The sequence below is a fragment of the Platichthys flesus genome, chromosome 3 (genome assembly GCF_949316205.1).
Source record: "Platichthys flesus chromosome 3, fPlaFle2.1, whole genome shotgun sequence".
In the NCBI taxonomy this organism is placed as follows: Eukaryota; Metazoa; Chordata; class Actinopteri; order Pleuronectiformes; family Pleuronectidae; genus Platichthys; species Platichthys flesus.
The window spans coordinates 6,658,010-6,677,351 of NC_084947.1; the positions used below are offsets into that span (position 1 = coordinate 6,658,010).

Here is a 19,342-nt window from a genome sequence, read left to right on the forward strand (position 1 = left end):
CCGACCTTTGCAGCTCATCCAGAATGCAGCAGCTCGACTGTTTCTTAACCTAAATTCCATTACACTGCTCAACTCCTCTGCTCCCTTCACTGGCTACCAGTGGCTGCCGCATCCCTTTCAAAACATTACTAGTTGGGTACCGTAATGTGAACGGATCAGGTCCAGTCTACAGCCAGACATGGTCAAACGTTACACCACAGTCTGTTCACTCCGCTCTGCTTCGGCCAATCGGCTTGTTGCTCCCTCACTGGGAGCTAAAAATCAAAATCACCACTGTTTGCTGTCCTGGCTCCTAAATGGTGGAATGAGCTCCCCATGGACATCCGGACATCAGAAAGTTTACACATCTTCCACCGCAAACTGAAAACACACCTCCTCCGACTATACCTTGAATAAAATGATTGAAACTAACAATTTAGTAGCACTTAAATGGCACTTACTTGCAGCATATTGTGGTTTTGCCTTATTTTTGAAGAAATTGTACTTTCTTAATTCTTGTTGTTCTGGGTTTGTATCTTTGGGGTTGAATGCACTTATTGTAAGTCGCTTTGGATAAAAGCGTTAACTAAATGAAAATGTAAATGTAAGATGATCTTCATCAGAATAAGCTTTTTTTGCCATGTATGTGTACAACATACTAGGAAGATGACTCGGGTTAAATTGTGCTAAGTGTACATACACAGATACAAAGACAATGTTCACCAGAATGCAAGAAACTACCAAAATAAACATATTATGTGCAATTAGAGTTAGATGTACAAGACAGAGGGGCAACCTGAAACAAGATGTGCAAAGGTGGACAAAAAATTCCTAACTACCATCTAATACTACTACAAATATAACTGTGACCAGAGGACCAAATTGTAGTATACTGCAAAGATGCTACAGCGAATATGGACATAAACCTCCCCTCTTTCTTCCATGAACACCTGATCAGGTTCATTTTCAGGCTTTATTGATGTCTACCTAATGACAGACCAAATATGTTTTATGGATTAACAAAATAAATACATGGAATGGTTTACAGACTGATTTTCAGCTTCAAAGCCTTCTAGTGTTGTAAAAGTTTAAAATTGCACATTTGTTTAAAATGAAAACGTTTATAGCTTATGAATCTGTTTGTGAAAAATAAAAAAAGTTTATTTTGCAAAACCTAAAATCTGTTTGGTTTAGTTTTATTTAGTTCTATATGATCTTTTCAATATCATGTAATGATAATACAAACTGACAGCGATAATGAGTCATGTATTCTAATTGCAGGCTGTTGTTGTCCTTAAGCCTGTTACTTCACTGGGTGACCTGATGTCCAGGGAATTACAGCCACAGGTGGACGTGAGCTTGTCTTGACTGTGCTTCTTAAACCAGAGCAGAAGTAAACCCTCTCAGTTGTCAGGTCTCAGTGGCTCTGCTGCTGCCACTCGTCACTGAAGACCTGAACTCTGTGCTCACCTGTTCTCTGCACCGATGAGTAACAGCAGCCTGCAGGGTCTGTCTCTAGCTCTGCCCCTCACCAGCTTTGGTAACGTGTTGTTGTTACTTTTCAGTGTTTCCTTGGCTTCCAGCATCATCTTCCTCAACATGTCTGTGTGTGTCTCCATACTGCTGAACAGGGCTCTGCGCAGCGAGAACCGCTTCATGTACATGCTGAGCACCTGCTTCAGTGACATCTGCACCGGCGTGTCTTATTACTATGTGGGGGTCCTGGATGTGAAGGAAACCATCAACTCCCCTATGGGAACATATTTAATTGTGCCCACATTTTTAGGTCTCTCCTACATGGCCGTCTTGGCCGCGCAGGCCGACAGGTACCACGCTGTGGCTTCACCTTTCCAATACTCGCGCCGCATGACGCTCAACAGAACCGTGGTGATCATCTGTGCGTACTGGCTCTACGCCTTCCTCATCGTGGCTGTGAGTAACCTGGTCCCAGTCGGCGTGGCCCAACGGATCACGAGCATTGGCTCGTTTGTGGCCAACATCTTCACAGTGATTATAATGATAGGACTGAACATCAGGCTGTTCATCATAGCCAGGTTCCAGCTGGAGAAGGAGCCACCCTCCGTGGAGAGGGACATCAAGCGCTCCTCGGTGTATCTCATACTGGTGGTGGCTTTGTTCTTTCTGATGACGTGGCTTCCCCTCTTCTGTTATGTTATAGTCTGTAACTTCTTTGGCTTGGTGTGTTATGCCTTTAAGAATGAGGGCACAGACCCTCTGCGTGTGTTACCCCGAGTGAACGCTGCCCTCACCCCCATCCTGTACATCTGCGGCTGCTCCCCGCTCAGAGCCACGCTGCTCATCAAGGTGTGGAGGCCCTGCTGCAGGAGGAGGTGAGAGAGGCTGGTGAGGGGGCTGCCTGCAGATGTGTATCATGATGCTCACATCTGGCTCCACGTGAACATGTGATCACAGGTTGAATCACTTTACAGTTGTTGCAGAAAGCTAACTTTGATTGTTTCATTTATGTGCGTAAAAGCATAGCAGTGATCTGAATGTCCTTCTGAATATCTGAGAGTTATCACATATTGTAGATGGAGTGTAATACATATTGCATGATTTGTACTTTATGACTTTATGTGTTGAAATTATCTTTTTTGTTAGATCTTCCATTAAATCCCTGAACTTCAGTTTTTTCTTATGCCATAAAACAGAAAGAAAATACATCCTAAGTGTTTCATTGAAACTTGAACTGGTTTTAAAACGTCTTTTCCCATTCTCTTCCATTCTCATGGGTTTCATGGGAGATGTTTGAAATGTTTCATCAGGCACTCGGCCCATCCATAAAATGTATTTAACACCTTCATGTTTTATGTGTTGTCAAATCACAGTGAACAAAGTACAGATGTTATTCCACAAATAACTGATGGAAATGAGGCTGAAAATAAACATGTATAATATGGAGTAATAAAAAAATGTAAATACTATATATGTAAAGAACGATTTAAGGATGTCAACGATGTGTTTAAAAAAATCTTGAACAGTTATCTTAAAAAATATGTTCAACATAAATCTTCTCCATTTCCCTTATGAACACCTGATCAAATTCAGTTTGAGCAAGGCCCCCTTGTTTCTCTATGGATGTCTCACCAATGATGCACCAAATACATTTTTATGGATTTGGGATATGATTTTATTTCCCTCACCAGCCTTGCTAGAGTTCTATGTCTGTAAATTCTCAATTCAGTTTCAATATGAACCATTTAAAATATGAATGCATAAAAGTTTATCCACTCATAACTTGGTAAACACAAGTATTTTCTAAAACCTTGGGAAATTAATGAAACAAGTTTACCGCTTGTTGAAAGTCAGTTTGTCTAAATATAGACACTTTAAAACAGTTAACACATGTTGTTTGGAGTTTGTTTGTTTTGCTGTTGAAGAAGCAGTAAAACACAAAGCGACATGAGTGGCCCTCGACTGTGATAACTGACTAAATTAGGTTTAATTCACAGGTTTATTTTCATTATTTTATCCTAAAATGTCGAAACAGTTTCAGAGGATATGTCTCTATCAGCTTTGATACCTGAGGTGACCCATGAAGTCAAAGTGATTTGTATTTAAATAAAGGATTGAATTATTCAGTAACTTAATAAAAAACTTAAGCACAAGCATAATTTTACATTATTCATAATAATATTGTTGAGCTTGAGTTGTCTATGTTACATCAAAGCTGAAAATGGTTTGTTGCATGAAGCTCTGATTTGGATTTTACAACAGAACAGACACTGGTGGAATCAACCTTATTTCTGGTTCTACCATGTGCAGATATATTGTATATGAAAGAATCAGCACATGGTCTGGGACTGAGATTCATGTCATTTTATTATGAACTTCACTTAGAAGTGAATTGGTCTTGTTATGCGGCATTGCCTCATTCACTCATGTGTTCCATCTATGGAATCATTGAATTTATAATTATCATCCCTTGCGACTTGTGGCCCAAAGTCTGGACTGAATTAGGAAATTTAACTTTCAGGTTTTGGCCCCTAACACACGGAATAAGATTGATTTTCAGCTTCAAAACCTTCTAGTGGTGAACAAGTTGAAAACTCTTGTAAAAGATCTAATGTGCAAGTGTTTAATATGATCAGGTTTTCATGTCATTAATCTGTTTAATTACTTTTACTGTTGGAACTGCGTTGCTGCTGTTCTTGGCCAGGTCGTCCTTATGATAGAGAGTAAATAAATAAAAGAACCAGACTGTTCCAGACTTGTTTAGCAGAACCTGACCAATAATATCGATTAGTTCTATTGAGATGTATGTTCTTTCAAATAGTAATTGTTATGTCAGGACTATAAAATTAAATAATATAAACATAAAATAATAAAGATGAATTCATTTCTTATTGCAGGCTGTTGTTATTTTAGAGCCTGGTATGTCACGTGTTGACCAAGGAGGGGGGGGGGGGCTGTCAGCTGAAGAGTAAAACATCTGGGGCTGAGTCAGGAGGGGGGGGGCTGCAGGTTCTGGTCCAGGCTTTGGTCATCTCACGCATAGACTACTGTAACTCCCTCCTGGCAGGTCTACCTGCTAGTGCCATCCGACTGTTGCAGCTCATCCAGAATGTAGCAGCTCGACTGGTTTTTAACCTAAATTCACTCACACTGCTCAGCTCCTCTGCTGCCTTCACTGGCTACCAGTGGCTGCCGCATCCCTTTCAAAACATTAGTAGTTGCGTACCGTGCTGTGAACGGATCAGGTCCAGTCTACATCCAGACATGGTCAAACGTTACACCACAGTCTGTTCACTCCGCTCTGCTTGTTGCTCCCTCACTGAGAGCTAAAAATTAAAACCACTGTTTGCTGTCCTGGCTCCTAAATGGTGGAATGAGCTCCCCATCGACATCACAAAGTTTACACATCTTCCACCGCAAACTAAAAACACACGTCTTCCGACTATACCTTGAATAAAAATGTTTGAAACTGTTACGCCCCCTGGTGGCTCGGAGTGGGGCATGGCATAAATGCGACAGGTATGGAGAAGTGAGGGTGCAATCACACAAACCATTACGATAAAAGGCAAAGAAAGTATTTATTTAAACAAAGCAACACAGGGATCAACAAGGACTCTCAGTGGCACCAAAGAAAAGAACACACAAAAACCCCACCCCCCCTTTACAGGTGTGTAGCACCCAAAACTACAGCGGGTGGTGCTCACTCTAACCTGGGGGAATAACAAGAAGTAAACCTACGTGTGTGTTATATGTAGACCCCAGTGTATCTTACCTGTCCTTGCTGTCCCAGTGCGCACAACAAACAAACTTTCACAAAGACAAAACCAAAAGTAGGCGGCTAACAACTCAAATAATAAAGGCAAAACTAAATCAAGGCACCCGCAAAAATTTAAGCTACACCAAACAAAACCCAACAGAGCTCTGCCACAGCTCCCTCCAAAAAGCGTCTCCCGCTAACAAAGAACAAAGGACTATTTAAAGGGGAAAGGTTGATTGTTGATCTGGACCAGGTGTGGTGATTGTATTGTTGGCACCAGCTGAGATGAGCGGCCATGATGCTTCTTCCTCTGGCCACTTTAGACGTGTCCTGCCCGAGAGCTCCCCCTTCCGGTCCCTGCAGGCATCACCACTCAGAAAGGAGGAGACAAAACACAAAACAGAACACAAGACATGCATACTTACAGGACATAGAACACGGTTCGCAACAGAAACTAACAATATAGTAGCACTTAAATGGCACTTACCTTCAGCATATTGTAGTTTTGCCTTATTTTTGAAGAAATTGTACTTTCTTAATTCTTGTTGTTCTGGGTTTGTACCTTTGGGGTTGAATGCACTTATTGTAAGTCGCTTTGGATAAAAGCGTTAACTAAATGAAAATGTAAATGTAAGATGATCTTCATCAGAATAAGCTTTTTTTGCCATGTATGTGTACAACATACTAGGAAGATGACTCGGGTTAAATTGTGCTCAGTGTACATACACAGATACAAAGACAATTATCACCAGAATGCAAGAAACTACCAAAATAAACATATTATGTGCAATTAGAGTTAGATGTACAAGACAGAGGGGCAACCTGAAACAAGATGTGCAAAGGTGGACAAAAACTACTAACTACAATCTAATACTACTAATAATACTACTAACTGTGACCAGAGGACAAAAGTGCAGTATACTGCAAAGATGCTACAGCGAATATGGACTTAAATCTCTGCTCTTTCTTCCATGAACACCTGATAAGGTTCATTTTCAGGCTATATTGATGTCTACCTAGTGATACACCAAATATGTTTTATGGATTAACAAAATAAACACATGGAATGGTTTACAGACTGATTTTCAGCTTCAAAGTCTTCTAGTGTTGAACAAGTTTAAAATTGCACATTTGTTTAATATGACAACGTTTATAGCTTATGAATCTGTTTGTGAAAAATAAAAAAAGTTTATTTTGTAAAACCTAAAATCTGTTTGGTTTAGTTTTATTTAGTTCTATATGATCTTTTCAATATCATGTAATGATAATACAAACTGACAGCGATAATGAGTCATGTATTCTAATTGCAGGCTGTTGTTGTCCTTAAGCCTGTTACTTCACTGGGTGACCTGATGTCCAGGGAATTACAGCCACAGGTGGACGTGAGCTTGTCTTGACTGTGCTTCTTAAACCAGAGCAGAAGTAAACCCTCTCAGTTGTCAGGTCTCAGTGGCTCTGCTGCTGCCACTCGTCACTGAACACCTGAACTCTGTGCTCACCTGTTCTCTGCACCGATGAGTAACAGCAGCCTGCAGGGTCTGTCTCTAGCTCTGCCCCTCACCAGCTTTGGTAACGTGTTGTTGTTACTTTTCAGTGTTTCCTTGGCTTCCAGCATCATCTTCCTCAACATGTCTGTGTGTGTCTCCATACTGCTGAACAGGGCTCTGCGCAGCGAGAACCGCTTCATGTACATGCTGAGCACCTGCTTCAGTGACATCTGTTCCGGCGTGTCTTATTACTATGTGGGGGTCCTGGATGTGAAGGAAATCATCAACTCCCCTACGGGAACATATTTAATTGTGCCCACATTTTTAGGTCTCTCCTACATGGCCGTCTTGGCCGCGCAGGCCGACAGGTACCACGCTGTGGCTTCACCTTTCCAATACTCGCGCCGCATGACGCGTAACAGAACCGTGGTGATCATCTGTGCGTACTGGCTCTACGCCTTCCTCATCGTGGCTGTGAGTAACCTGGTCCCAGTCGGCGTGGCCCAACGGATCGTGAGCATTGGCTCGTTTGTGGCCAACATCTTCACAGTGATTATAATGATAGGACTGAACATCAGGCTGTTCATCATAGCCAGGTTCCAGCTGGAGAAGGAGCCACCCTCCGTGGAGAGGGACATCAAGCGCTCCTCGGTGTATCTCATACTGGTGGTGGCTTTGTTCTTTCTGATGGCGTGGCTTCCCCTCTTCTGTTATGTTATAGTCTGTAACTTCTCTGCATCTGTGTGTTACGCCTTTAAGAATGATGCCACCGACCCTCTGCGTGTGTTACCCCGAGTGAACGCTGCCCTCACCCCCATCCTGTACATCTGCGGCTGCTCCCCGCTCAGAGCCACGCTGCTCATCAAGGTGTGGAGGCCCTGCTGCAGGAGGAGGTGAGAGAGGCTGGTGAGGGGGCTGCCTGCAGATGTGTGTCATGATGCTTACATCTGGCTCCACGTGAACATGTGATCACAGGTTGAATCACTTTACAGTTGATGCAGAAAGCTAACTTTGATTGTTTCATTTATGTGCGTAAAAGCATAGCAGTGATCTGAATGTCCTTCTGAATGTCTGAGAGTTATCACATATTGCAGATGGAGTGTAATACATATTGCATGATTTGTACTTTATGCCGTTATGTGTTGAAATTATCTTTTTTGTTAGATCTTCCATTAAATCCCTGAACATCAGTTTTTGTCTTATGCCATAAAACAGAAAGAAAATACATCCTAAGTGTTTCATTGAAACTTGAACTGGTTTAAAACGTCTTTTCCCATTCTCTTCCATTTTCATGGGTTTCATGGGAGATGTTTGAAACGTTTCATCAAGCACTCGGCCCATCCATAAAGTGTATTTAACACCTTCATGTTTTATGTGTTGTCAAATCACAGTGAACAAAGTACAGATGTTATTCCACAAATAACTGATGGAAATGAGGCTGAAAATTAACATGTATAATATGGAGTAATAAAAAAATGTAAATAATATATATGTAAAGAACGATTTAAGGATGTCAATGATGTGTTTTAAAAAATCTTGAACAGTTATCTTAAAAAATATGTTCAACATAAATCTTCTCTATTTCCCTTATGAACACCTGATCAAATTCAGTTTGAGCAAGGCCCCCTTGTTTCTCTATGGATGTCTCACCAATGATGCAGCAAATACGTTTTTATGGATTTGGGATATGATTTATTTCCCTCACCAGCCTTGCTAGAGTTCTATGTCTGTAAATTCTCAATTCAGTTTCAATATGAAGCATTTAAAATATGAATGCATAAAAGTTTATCCACTCATAACTTGGTAAACACAAGTATTTTCTAAAACCTTGGGAAATTAATGAAACAAGTTTACCGCTTGTTGAAAGTCAGCTTGTCTAAATATAGACACTTTAAACAGTTAACACATGTTGTTTGCAGTTTGTTTGTTTTGCTGTTGAAGAAGCAGTAAAACACAAAGCGGCATGAGTGGCCCTCGACTGTGATAACTGACTAAATTAGGTTTAATTCACAGGTTTATTTTCATTATTTAATCCTAAAATGTAGAAACAGTTTCAGAGGATTGTGTCTATATGTCTCTATCAGCGTTGATACCTGAGGTGACCCATGAAGTCAAAGTGATTTGTATTTAAATAAAGGATTGAATTATTCAGTAACTAAATACAAAAGTTTAGCACAAGCATATTTTAAATTATTCATAATAATATTGTTGAGCTTGAGTTGTCTATGTTACATCAAAGCTGAAAATGGTTTGTTGCATGAAGCTCTGATTTGGATTTTACAACAGAAACAACTCTCTGTGTTCAACAGACACTGGTGGAATCAACCTTGTTTCTGGTTCTAACAGGTGGAGATGTGTTGTATATGAAAGAATCAGCACATGGTCTGGGACTGAGATTCATGTCATATTATCATGAACTTCACTTAAAAGTGAATTGGTCTTTTTATGTGGCATTGCCTCATTCACTCATGTATTCATCTATGGAATCATTGAATTCATAATTATCATCCCTTGCGACTTGTGGCCCAAAGTCTGGACTGAATTAGGAAATTTAACTTTCAGGTTTTGGCCCCTAACACACGGAATAAGATTGATTTTCAGCTTCAAAACCTTCTAGTGGTGAACAAGTTGAAAACTCTTGTAAAAGATCTAATGTGCAAGTGTTTAATATGATCAGGTTTTCATGTCATTAATCTGTTTATTAATTACTTTTACTGTTGGAACTGCGTTGCTGCTATTCTTGGCCAGGTCGTCCTTATGATAGAGAGTAAATAAATAAAAGAACCAGACTGTTCCAGACTTGTTTAGCAGAACCTGACCAATAATATCGATTAGTTCTATTGAGATGTATATGTTCTTTCAAATAGTAATTGTTATGTCAGGACTATGAAATGAAATGATAATATAAACATAAAATAATAAAGATGAATTCATTTCATATTGCAGGCTGTTGTTATTTTAGAGCCTGGTACGTCACGTGTTGACCAAGGAGGGGGGGGGGGGGGCTGTCAGCTGCAGAGTAAAACATCCGGGGCTGAGTACAGGGGGGTGGGGGGGGGGGGGGCAGGGGGGGGGGGGGGTGATAAGGTGTATTGATACAATTATATATACACTAAACAAACCCAGAAGAGCATACCATACCCCAGGATATAAATGATATCTCCTGTTCTGCAGGCTGGAGAGTTTACACTACACAATGTCACAAATACTAAAAAACTCCAATATTTATTTACTACTCCACCACATTTAAGTACTTATACTTTAGTTTTTCCACTTTATGATACTATTTACATCTTCTCTGATACATACGAGAATTATTGTATTGTATACTGCAGTTCATTTATTTGAGGCCTTAACGATGAAGATTTCAAACATTAGATAATTGAAGAAGTTGTTAAAACAAAGTGTTAAAGACTAAATCAGTGGCTAAGAAAAAAGTTTGCTGATGAAAAAAAAATTTAATTTGACAAATATCATATTTTGTTAAAGGTTTTGCTCTCTGAAGTTCTCAAATTCTTTTTATGAACCATCTCAGCAACGGATCAAAGAGCGAAACAAACTCACACAAAATATCTCACATAAAACCTGAAACAAGATGTGCAAAGATGGACAAAAACTATTAACTACTAACTAATACTACTAATAATACTATTAACTGTGACCAAAGGACAAAATTGCAGTATACTGTAATTTCTGCAAAGATGCTACAACGAATATGGACATAAATCTCCCCTCTTAATGTTAATTTTCAGGCTATATTGATGTCAACCTAATGATACACCAAATATGTTTTATGGATTAACAAAATAAACACATGGAATGGTTTACAGACTGATTTTCAGCTTCAAAGCCTTCTAGTTTTGAACAAGTTTAAAATTTCACATTTGTTTAATATGACAACGTTTATAGCTTATGAATCTGTTTGTGAAAAATAAAAAAGGTTTATTTAGCAAAACCTGAAAACTCTGTTTAGTTCAATTTTATTTAGTTATATATATGATCAGGACAATAACATGTAATGATAATACAAACTGACAAAGATTATAAGTCATGTATTATAATTGCAGCCTGTTACTGCACATGGTGACCTGATGTCCAGGGAATTACAGCCACAGGTGGACGTGAGCTTGTCTTGACTGTGCTTCTTAAACCAGAGCAGAAGTAAACCCTCTCAGTTGTCAGGTCTCAGTGGCTCTGCTGCTGCCACTCGTCACTGAAGACCTGATCTCTGTGCTCACCTGTTCTCTGCACCGATGAGTAACAGCAGCCTGCAGGGTCTGTCTCTAGCTCTGCCCCTCACCAGCTTTGGTAATGTGTTGTTGTTACTTTTCAGTGTTTCCTTGGCTTCCAGCATCATCTTCCTCAACATGTCTGTGTGTGTCTCCATACTGCTGAACAGGGCTCTGCGCAGCGAGAAACGCTTCATGTACATGCTGAGCACCTGCTTCAGTGACATCTGCACCGGCGTGTCTTATTACTATGTGGGGGTCCTGGATGTGAAGGACAACTTTGATTCCCCTACGAGAACATATTTAATCGTGCCCACATTTTTAGGTCTCTCCTACATGGCCATCCTGGCCGCGCAGGCCGACAGGTACCACGCTGTGGCTTCACCTTTCCAATACTCGCGCCGCATGACTCTCAACAGAACCGTGGTGATCATCTGTGCGTTCTGGCTTTACGCCTTCCTCATCGTGGCTGTGAATAACCTGGTCCCAGTCGGCGTGGCCAACCGGATCGTGAGCATTGGCTCGTTCGTGGCCAACATCTTCACAGTGATTATAATGATAGGACTGAACATCAGGCTGTTCATCATAGCAAGGTTCCAGTTGGAGAAGGAGCCACCCTCCGTGGAGAGGGACATCAAGCGCTCCTCGGTGTATCTCATACTGGTGGTGGCTTTGTTCTTTCTGATGACGTGGCTTCCCCTCTTCTGTCATGCTATAGTCTGTAACTTCTCTGCATCTGTGTGTTACGCATTTAAGAATGAGGGCACCGACCCTCTGCGTGTGTTACCCCGAGTGAACGCTGCCCTCACCCCCATCCTGTACATCTGCGGCTGCTCCCCGCTCAGAGCCACGCTGCTCACCAAGGTGTGGAGGCCCTGCTGCAGGAGGAGGTGAGAGAGGCTGGTGAGGGGGCTGCCTGCAGATGTGTGTCACGATGCTCACATCTGGCTCCATGTGAACATGTGATCACAGGTTGAATCACTTTACAGTTGTTGCAGAAAACGAACTTTAATTGTTTCATTTATGTGCGTAAAAGCATTGCAGTGATCTGAATGTCCTTCTGAATGTCTGAGAGTTATCACATATTGCAGATGGAGTCATACATATTGCATGATTTGTACTTTATGCCTCTATGTGTTGAAATGTTCTTTTTTGTTAGATCTTTCTTTAAATCCATAAAACAGCAAGACAAATATCCTAAATGTTTATTTTTCTGACAATAATTCATTGAAACTTGAACTGGTTTAAAACGTCTTTTCCCATTCTCTTGGGAGATGCTTGAAATGTTTCATCAAGCACTCGGCCCATCCATAAAGTGTATTTAACACCTTCATGTTTTATGTGTTGTCAAATCACAGTGAACAAATTACAGATGTTATTCCACAAATAACTGATGGAAATGAGGCTGAAAATGAACATTTATAATATGAAGCAATTGTTAATTGTAATACTAAATATGTAAAGAAAAGATTGAAGGATGTCAAGGATGTTTTCTAATAATCTTGAACAGTTTCTTAAAAAATATGTTCGACATAAACCTTTTCTATTTCCCTTATGAACACCTGATCAAGTTCAGTTTTTAACCACTAGAGGGAGTAATGACCCATTGTTTCTCTATGGATGGCTCACAAATGATGCATCAAATACATTTCATGGATGTTGGAGACGATTTTTTTTCTCACACCAGCGTTACTAGTGTTTTATGTCTGTAAATTCTAAACTTTAACACATGTTGTTTGCAGTTTGTGTGTTTTGCTGTTGAAGTAAGAGTCGAAACCAAAGAGGCATGAGTGGCCCTTTAACTGTGAACACATTAAGAAATTATTGAATTAGGAAATGTAACCTTCAGGTTTTTGGCACCTAACACATGGAATAAGTTACAGATGGACTTTCAGCTTCAAAACCTTCTAGTGTTGAACAAGTTTAAAACTTTTGTCTAAGATCTAATGTGCAAATGTTTATTATGAACAAGTTTTAATGTCATTAATCTGTTTGTTAATTATTTCTAATTACTGCGTTGATGCTATTCTTGGCCAGGTCATCCTCATGAAAGACAGAAAATAAATAAAAGAACCCGAGTGTTCCAGACTTGTTTAGCAGAACCTGACAAATAGTATAAATTTAGTTTTATTGAGATGTATATGTTCTTTCAAATTAACCGAAAATAATAAAGATGAATTGACTCTATTTGCAGACTGATGTTATTTTAAAGCCTGGTACGTCACTTGTTGACCGGGGGGGGGGGGGTCAACTGCAGAATAAAACATCCGGGGCTGAGTCCGCAGGGGGGGTGATAAGGTGTATTGATAAACTTATATATACACTAAACAAAATATATATACACTAAACAAGCTATATATACACACCCCAAGAGATAAATGATAATGGAGAGATTGCACCACACAATCACACAAATACTGTGAAACTCAGATATTTATTTTGTTCTCCATCACATGTAAGAACTTGTACTTTATTATTTCCACCTTATGCTACTTCGTTCTTCTTCTCTGATACATCTCAGAGATAATTATTATTTACTTTATACTGCAGTACATTTATTTGAGGGCTTTAAAGATGAAGATTTAAAAACAATGGATAATATAAGAAGTTGTTAAATACTAAACAGATTGGTTTTGAACATATTTTGGTTATGAAAAAGAAATTAAATTTGATCAAATGTCATATTTTGTTTTTCTCTTTGAAGTTCTCAAATGCTTCAATGATCCATCTCACCTAAGATCAAAGAGAGAAACAAACTCTCACAAAATATCTCATATAAAACTGTTTATAATGAATTTGACTGTAGCTTAAAGTGATTCAAGCTGTGGTCACATGTTCAGGTGGAGCCAGATGTGAGCATCATGACACACATCTGCAGGTACTTTTTATTGGAAATGTATATGTTCATGTGGCCTTTATTTAACAATGTGCACGACTGTCAAACCCTCAGAATCAAAATGCAACGAAAGAGCTGTGACCTGTAGATAAACACGACTGAAGTCATCCCCAGACCACACTCTTCTCCTCACATCAAAAAGCCACTGTAAAAGTTAAAAGTGTAGACTAACAATGCTGGAGGGACTTTCAAAGTTTGAGTTTGTAACATTGGTTGTTTTGAAAAAATTATAAAAGCAGAACCAAATATGCTGTATATGAACTCCCACTAATCTTCAAAGGGGATTCATATAAAAAGTGTTTGAAATGTGCAAATCAACACCATCCTCATCCTAGTTTTGTCCAAGACACAGGCTGTTTGTTTTTGCCGTGTATGAAACAGGGCTGAACAGTGTAATGAGACCCAGCTCTGTGTGAGTCCTCCCTTTTTCACCTGTGCCAGCCGTGAAGTCACTGACCACTGTTACTCAGAAACCCCCCTTCTCACCCAGAAGGAGGGGCAGGTTCTGGTCCAGGCTCTGGTCATCTCACGCATAGACTACTGTAACTCCCTCCAGGTCTACCTGCTACTGCCATCCGACCTTTGCAGCTCATCCAGAATGCAGCAGCTCGACTGGTTTTTAACCTTAATTCCCTCACACTACTCCGCTCCTCTGCTCCCTTCACTGGCTACCAGTGGCTGCCGCATCCCTTTCAAAACATTAGTAGTTGAGTACCGTACTGTAAACGGGTCAGGTCCAGTCTACATCCAGACATGGTCAAACGTTACACCACAGTCTGTTCACTCCGCTCTGTTTCGGCCAATCGGCTTGTTGCTCCCTCACTGAGAGCTAAACACTCATCAAAATCACCACTGTTTGCTGTCCTGGCTCCTAAATGGTGGAATGAGCTCCCCATGGACATCCGGACATCAGAAAGTTTACACATCTTCCGCCGCAAACTGAAAACACACCTCCTCCGACTATACCTTGAATAAAAATGTTTGAAACTAACAATTTAGTAGCACTTAAATGGCACTTACTTGCAGCATATTGTAGTTTTGCCTTATTTTTTGAAGAAATTGTACTTTCTTAATTCTTGTTGTTCTGGGTTTGTACCTTTGGGGTTGAATGCACTTATTGTAAGTCGCTTTGGATAAAAGCGTCAACTAAATGAAAATGTAAATGTAAGATGATCTTCATCAGAATAAGCTTTTTTTGCCATGTATGTGTACAACATACTAGGAAGATGACTCGGGTTAAATTTAGCTCAGTGTACATACACAGATACAAAGACAATTTTCACCAGAATGCAAGAAACTACCAAAATAAACATATTATGTGCAATTAGATTTAGATGTACAAGACAGAGGTGCAACCTGAAACAAGATGTGCAAAGATGGACAAAAACTATTAACTACTAACTAATACTACTAATAATACTACTAACTGTGACCAGAGGACAAAAGTGCAGTATACTGTAATTTCTGCAAAGATGCTACAACGAATATGGACTTAAATCTCCGCTCTTTCTTCCATGAACACCTGATCAGGTTCATTTTCAGGCTATATTGATGTCAACCTAGTGATACACCAAAAATGTTTTATGGATTAACAAAATAAACACATGGAATGGTTTACAGACTGATTTTCAGCTTCAAAGCCTTCTAGTGTTGAACAAGTTTAAAATTTCACATTTGTTTAATATGACAACGTTTATAGCTTATGAATCTGTTTGTGAAAAATAAAAAAAGTTTATTTAGCAAAACCTGAAAACTCTGTTTAGTTCAATTTTATTTAGTTATGTATATGATCAGGACAATAACATGTAATGATAATACAAACTGACAAAGATTATAAGTCATGTATTATAATTGCAGCCTGTTACTGCACTGGGTGACCTGATGTCCAGGGAATTACAGCCACAGGTGGACGTGAGCTTGTCTTGACTGTGCTTCTTAAACCAGAGCAGAAGTAAACCCTCTCAGTTGTCAGGTCTCAGTGGCTCTGCTGCTGCCACTCGTCACTGAAGACCTGAACTCTGTGCTCACCTGTTCTCTGTACCGATGAGTAACAGCAGCCTGCAGGGTCTGTCTCTAGCTCTGCCCCTCATCAGCTTTGGTAACGTGTTGTTGTTTCTTTTCAGTGTTTCCTTGGCTTCCAGCATCATCTTCCTCAACATGTCTGTGTGTGTCTCCATACTGCTGAACAGGGCTCTGCGCAGCGAGAACCGCTTCATGTACATGCTGAGCACCTGCTTCAGTGACATCTGTTCCGGCGTGTCTTATTACTATGTGGGGGTCCTGGATGTGAAGGACCACTTTGATTCCCCTACGAGAACATATTTAATCGTGCCCACATTTTTAGGTCTCTCCTACATGGCCATCCTGGCCGCGCAGGCCGACAGGTACCACGCTGTGGCTTCACCTTTCCAATACTCGCGCCGCATGACTCTCAACAGAACCGTGGTGATCATCTGTGCGTTCTGGCTCTATGCCTTCCTCATCGTGGCTGTGAATAACCTGGTCCCAGTCGGCGTGGCCCAACGGATCGTGAGCATTGGCTCGTTTGTGGCCAACATCTTCACAGTGATTATAATGATAGGACTGAACATCAGGCTGTTCATCATAGCAAGGTTCCAGCTGGAGAAGGAGCCACCCTCCGTGGAGAGGGACATCAAGCGCTCCTCTGTGTATCTCATACTGGTGGTGGCTTTGTTCTTTCTGATGACGTGGCTTCCCCTCTTCTGTCATGCTATAGTCTGTAACTTCTCTGCATCTGTGTGTTACACCTTTAAGAATGAGGGCACCGACCCTCTGCGTGTGTTACCCAGAGTGAACGCTGCCCTCACCCCCATCCTGTACATCTGCGGCTGCTCCCCGCTAAGAGCCACGCTGCTCACCAAGGTGTGGAGGCCCTGCTGCAGGAGGAGGTGAGAGAGGCTGGTGAGGGGGCTGCCTGCAGATGTGTGTCATGATGCTCACAGCTGGCTCCACGTGAACAAAGGTTGAATCACTTTACAATTGTTGCAGAAAACGAACTTTTATTGTTTCATTTATGTGCGTAAAAGCAAAGCAGTGACCTGAATGCCCTTCTGAATGTCTGATAGTTATCACATATTGCAGATGGAGTTATACATATTGCATGATTTGTACTTTATGCCTCTATGTGTTGAAATGTTCTTTTTTGTTAGATCTTTCTTTAAATCCATAAAACAGCAAGACAAATATCCTAAATGTTTATGTTTCTGACAATAATTACTTGAAACTTGAACTGGTTTAAAACGTCTTTTCCCATTCTCTTCCATTCTCATGGGTTTCATGGGAGATGCTTGAAATGTTTCATCAGGCACTCGGCCCATCCATAAAGTGTATTTAACACCTTCATGTTTTATTTGTTGTCAAATCACAGTGAACAAATGACAGATGTTATTCCACAAATAATTGATGGAAATGAGGCCGAAAATGAACATTTATAATATGGAGCAATTGTTAATTGTAATACTAAATATGTAAAGAAAAGATTTAAGGATGTCAAGGATGTTTTCTAATAATCTTGAACAGTTTCTTAAAAAATATGTTCGACATAAACCTTTTCTATTTCCCTTATGAACACCTGATCAAGTTCAGTTTTTAACCACTAGAGGGAGCAATGACCCCTTGTTTCTCTATGGATGGCTCACAAATGATGCACCAAGTATATTTCATGGATGTTGGAGATGATTTTTTTTTCTCACACCAGCGTTACTAGTGTTTTATGTCTGTAAATTCTAAACTTTAACACATGTTGTTTGCAGTTTGTGTGTTTTGCTGTCGAAGTAAGAGTCGAACCCAAAGAGGCATGAGTGGCCCTCGACTGTGAACACATTAAGAAATTATTGAATTAGGAAATGTAACCTTCAGGTTTTTGGCACCTAACACATGGAATAAGTTACAGATGGACTTTCAGCTTCAAAACCTTCTAGTGTTGCACAAGTTTAAAACTTTTGTCTAAGATCTAATGTGCAAATGTTTATTATGAACAAGTTTTAATGTCATTAATCTGTTTGTTAATTATTTCTACTGTCGGAACTGCGTTGATGCTATTCTTGGCCAGGTCATCCTCATGAAAGACAGAAAATAAATAAAAGAACCCGACTGTTCCAGACTTGTTTAGCAGAACCTGACAAATAGTATAAATTTAGTTTTATTGAGATGTATATGTTCTTTCAAATTAACCGAAAATAATAAAGATGAATTTACTCTATTTGCAGACTGATGTTATTTTAGATTCTGGTACGTCACTTGTTGAAGGGGGGGGGGGTCAACTGCGGAATAAAACATCCGGGGCTGAGTCCGCAGGGGGAGGGGGGGTGATAAGGTGTATTGATAAACTTATATATACACTAAACAAACTATATATACACTAAGCAAACTATATATACACTAAGCAAACTATATATACACTAAACAAGCTATATATAAACACCCCAAGAGATAAATGATAATGGAGAGATTGCACTACACAATCACACAAATACTGTGAAACTCAGATATTTATTTTGTTCTCCATCACATGTAAGAACTTGTACTTTATTATTTCCACCTTATGCTACTTCGTTCTTCTTCTCTGATACATCTCAGAGATAATTATTTTTTACTTTATACTGCAGTACATTTATTTCAGGGCTTTAAAGATGAAGATTTCAAAACAATGGATAATATAAGAAGTTGTTAAATACTAAACAGATTGGTTTTGAACATATTTTGCTTATGAAAAAGAAATTAAATTTGATCAAATGTCATATTTTGTTTTTCTCTTTGAAGTTCTCAAATGCTTCAATGATCCATCTCACCACAGATCAAAGAGAGAAACAAACTCTCACAAAATATCTCATATAAAACTGTTTATAATGAATTTGGATGTAGCTTAAAGTGATTCAAGCCGTGGTCACATGTTCACGTGGAGCCAGATGTGAGCATCATGACACACATCTGCAGGTACGTCTTTTTGGAAATGTATATGTTCATGTGGCCTTTATTTAAAACTGCAATGTGCACAACCGTCAAACCCTCAGAATCAAAAAGCAACGAAAGAGCTGTGACCTGTAGATAAACACGACTGAAGTCATCCCCAGACCACACTCTTCAACTCACATCAAAAAAACACTGTAAAGGTTAAAAGTGTAGACTAACAACGCTGGAGGGCTTTAAAGTTTTAGTTTGTAACATTGGTTATTTTGAAAAATTTATAAAAACAGAACCAAACATGCTGTATATGAACTCCCACTAATCTTCAAAGGGGATTCATATAAAAAGTGTTTGAAATGTGCAAATCAACACCATCCTCATCCTAGTTTTGTCCAAGACACAGGCTTTTTGGTTTTTGCCGTGTATGAAACAGGGCTGAACAGTGTAATGAGACCCAGCTCTGTGTGAGTCCTCCCTTTTTCACCTGTGCCAGCCGTGAAGTCACTGACCACTGTTACTCAGAAACCCCCCTTCTCACCCAGAAGGCGGGGCAGGTTCTGGTCCAGGCTCTGGTCATCTCACGCCTAGACTA

At 39.9% G+C, this 19,342-nt stretch overlaps 4 protein-coding genes across 4 annotated transcripts; all 4 read left to right on the forward strand.

The window, feature by feature from the left end:
- Nucleotides 1-1,464: 1,464 nt before the first annotated feature.
- Nucleotides 1,465-2,334, forward strand: LOC133933601 (D(1)-like dopamine receptor). Its single transcript, XM_062380730.1, has one exon. It carries the CDS (start codon nucleotides 1,465-1,467, stop codon nucleotides 2,332-2,334), a length of 870 nt encoding a protein of 289 aa, XP_062236714.1.
- A 4,392-nt stretch (nucleotides 2,335-6,726) lies between these two features.
- Nucleotides 6,727-7,596, forward strand: LOC133933609 (D(1)-like dopamine receptor). The gene has a single exon (XM_062380743.1). It carries the CDS (start codon nucleotides 6,727-6,729, stop codon nucleotides 7,594-7,596), a length of 870 nt encoding a protein of 289 aa, XP_062236727.1.
- Nucleotides 7,597-10,952: 3,356 nt separating this feature from the next.
- LOC133933616 (D(1)-like dopamine receptor) lies at nucleotides 10,953-11,822 on the forward strand. Its single transcript, XM_062380754.1, has one exon. The coding sequence runs from the start codon at nucleotides 10,953-10,955 to the stop codon at nucleotides 11,820-11,822; it is 870 nt and encodes a 289-aa protein (XP_062236738.1).
- A 4,045-nt stretch (nucleotides 11,823-15,867) lies between these two features.
- Nucleotides 15,868-16,737, forward strand: LOC133933623 (D(1)-like dopamine receptor). The gene has a single exon (XM_062380767.1). It carries the CDS (start codon nucleotides 15,868-15,870, stop codon nucleotides 16,735-16,737), a length of 870 nt encoding a protein of 289 aa, XP_062236751.1.
- Nucleotides 16,738-19,342: the final 2,605 nt, after the last annotated feature.

Bases quoted from the DNA above. Each gene is read 5' to 3' on its own strand.
- LOC133933601 (XM_062380730.1), top strand. From the start codon at position 1,465: ATGAGTAACAGCAGCCTGCAGGGTCTGTCTCTAGCTCTGCCCCTCACC.
- LOC133933609 (XM_062380743.1), top strand. From the start codon at position 6,727: ATGAGTAACAGCAGCCTGCAGGGTCTGTCTCTAGCTCTGCCCCTCACC.
- LOC133933616 (XM_062380754.1), top strand. From the start codon at position 10,953: ATGAGTAACAGCAGCCTGCAGGGTCTGTCTCTAGCTCTGCCCCTCACC.
- LOC133933623 (XM_062380767.1), top strand. From the start codon at position 15,868: ATGAGTAACAGCAGCCTGCAGGGTCTGTCTCTAGCTCTGCCCCTCATC.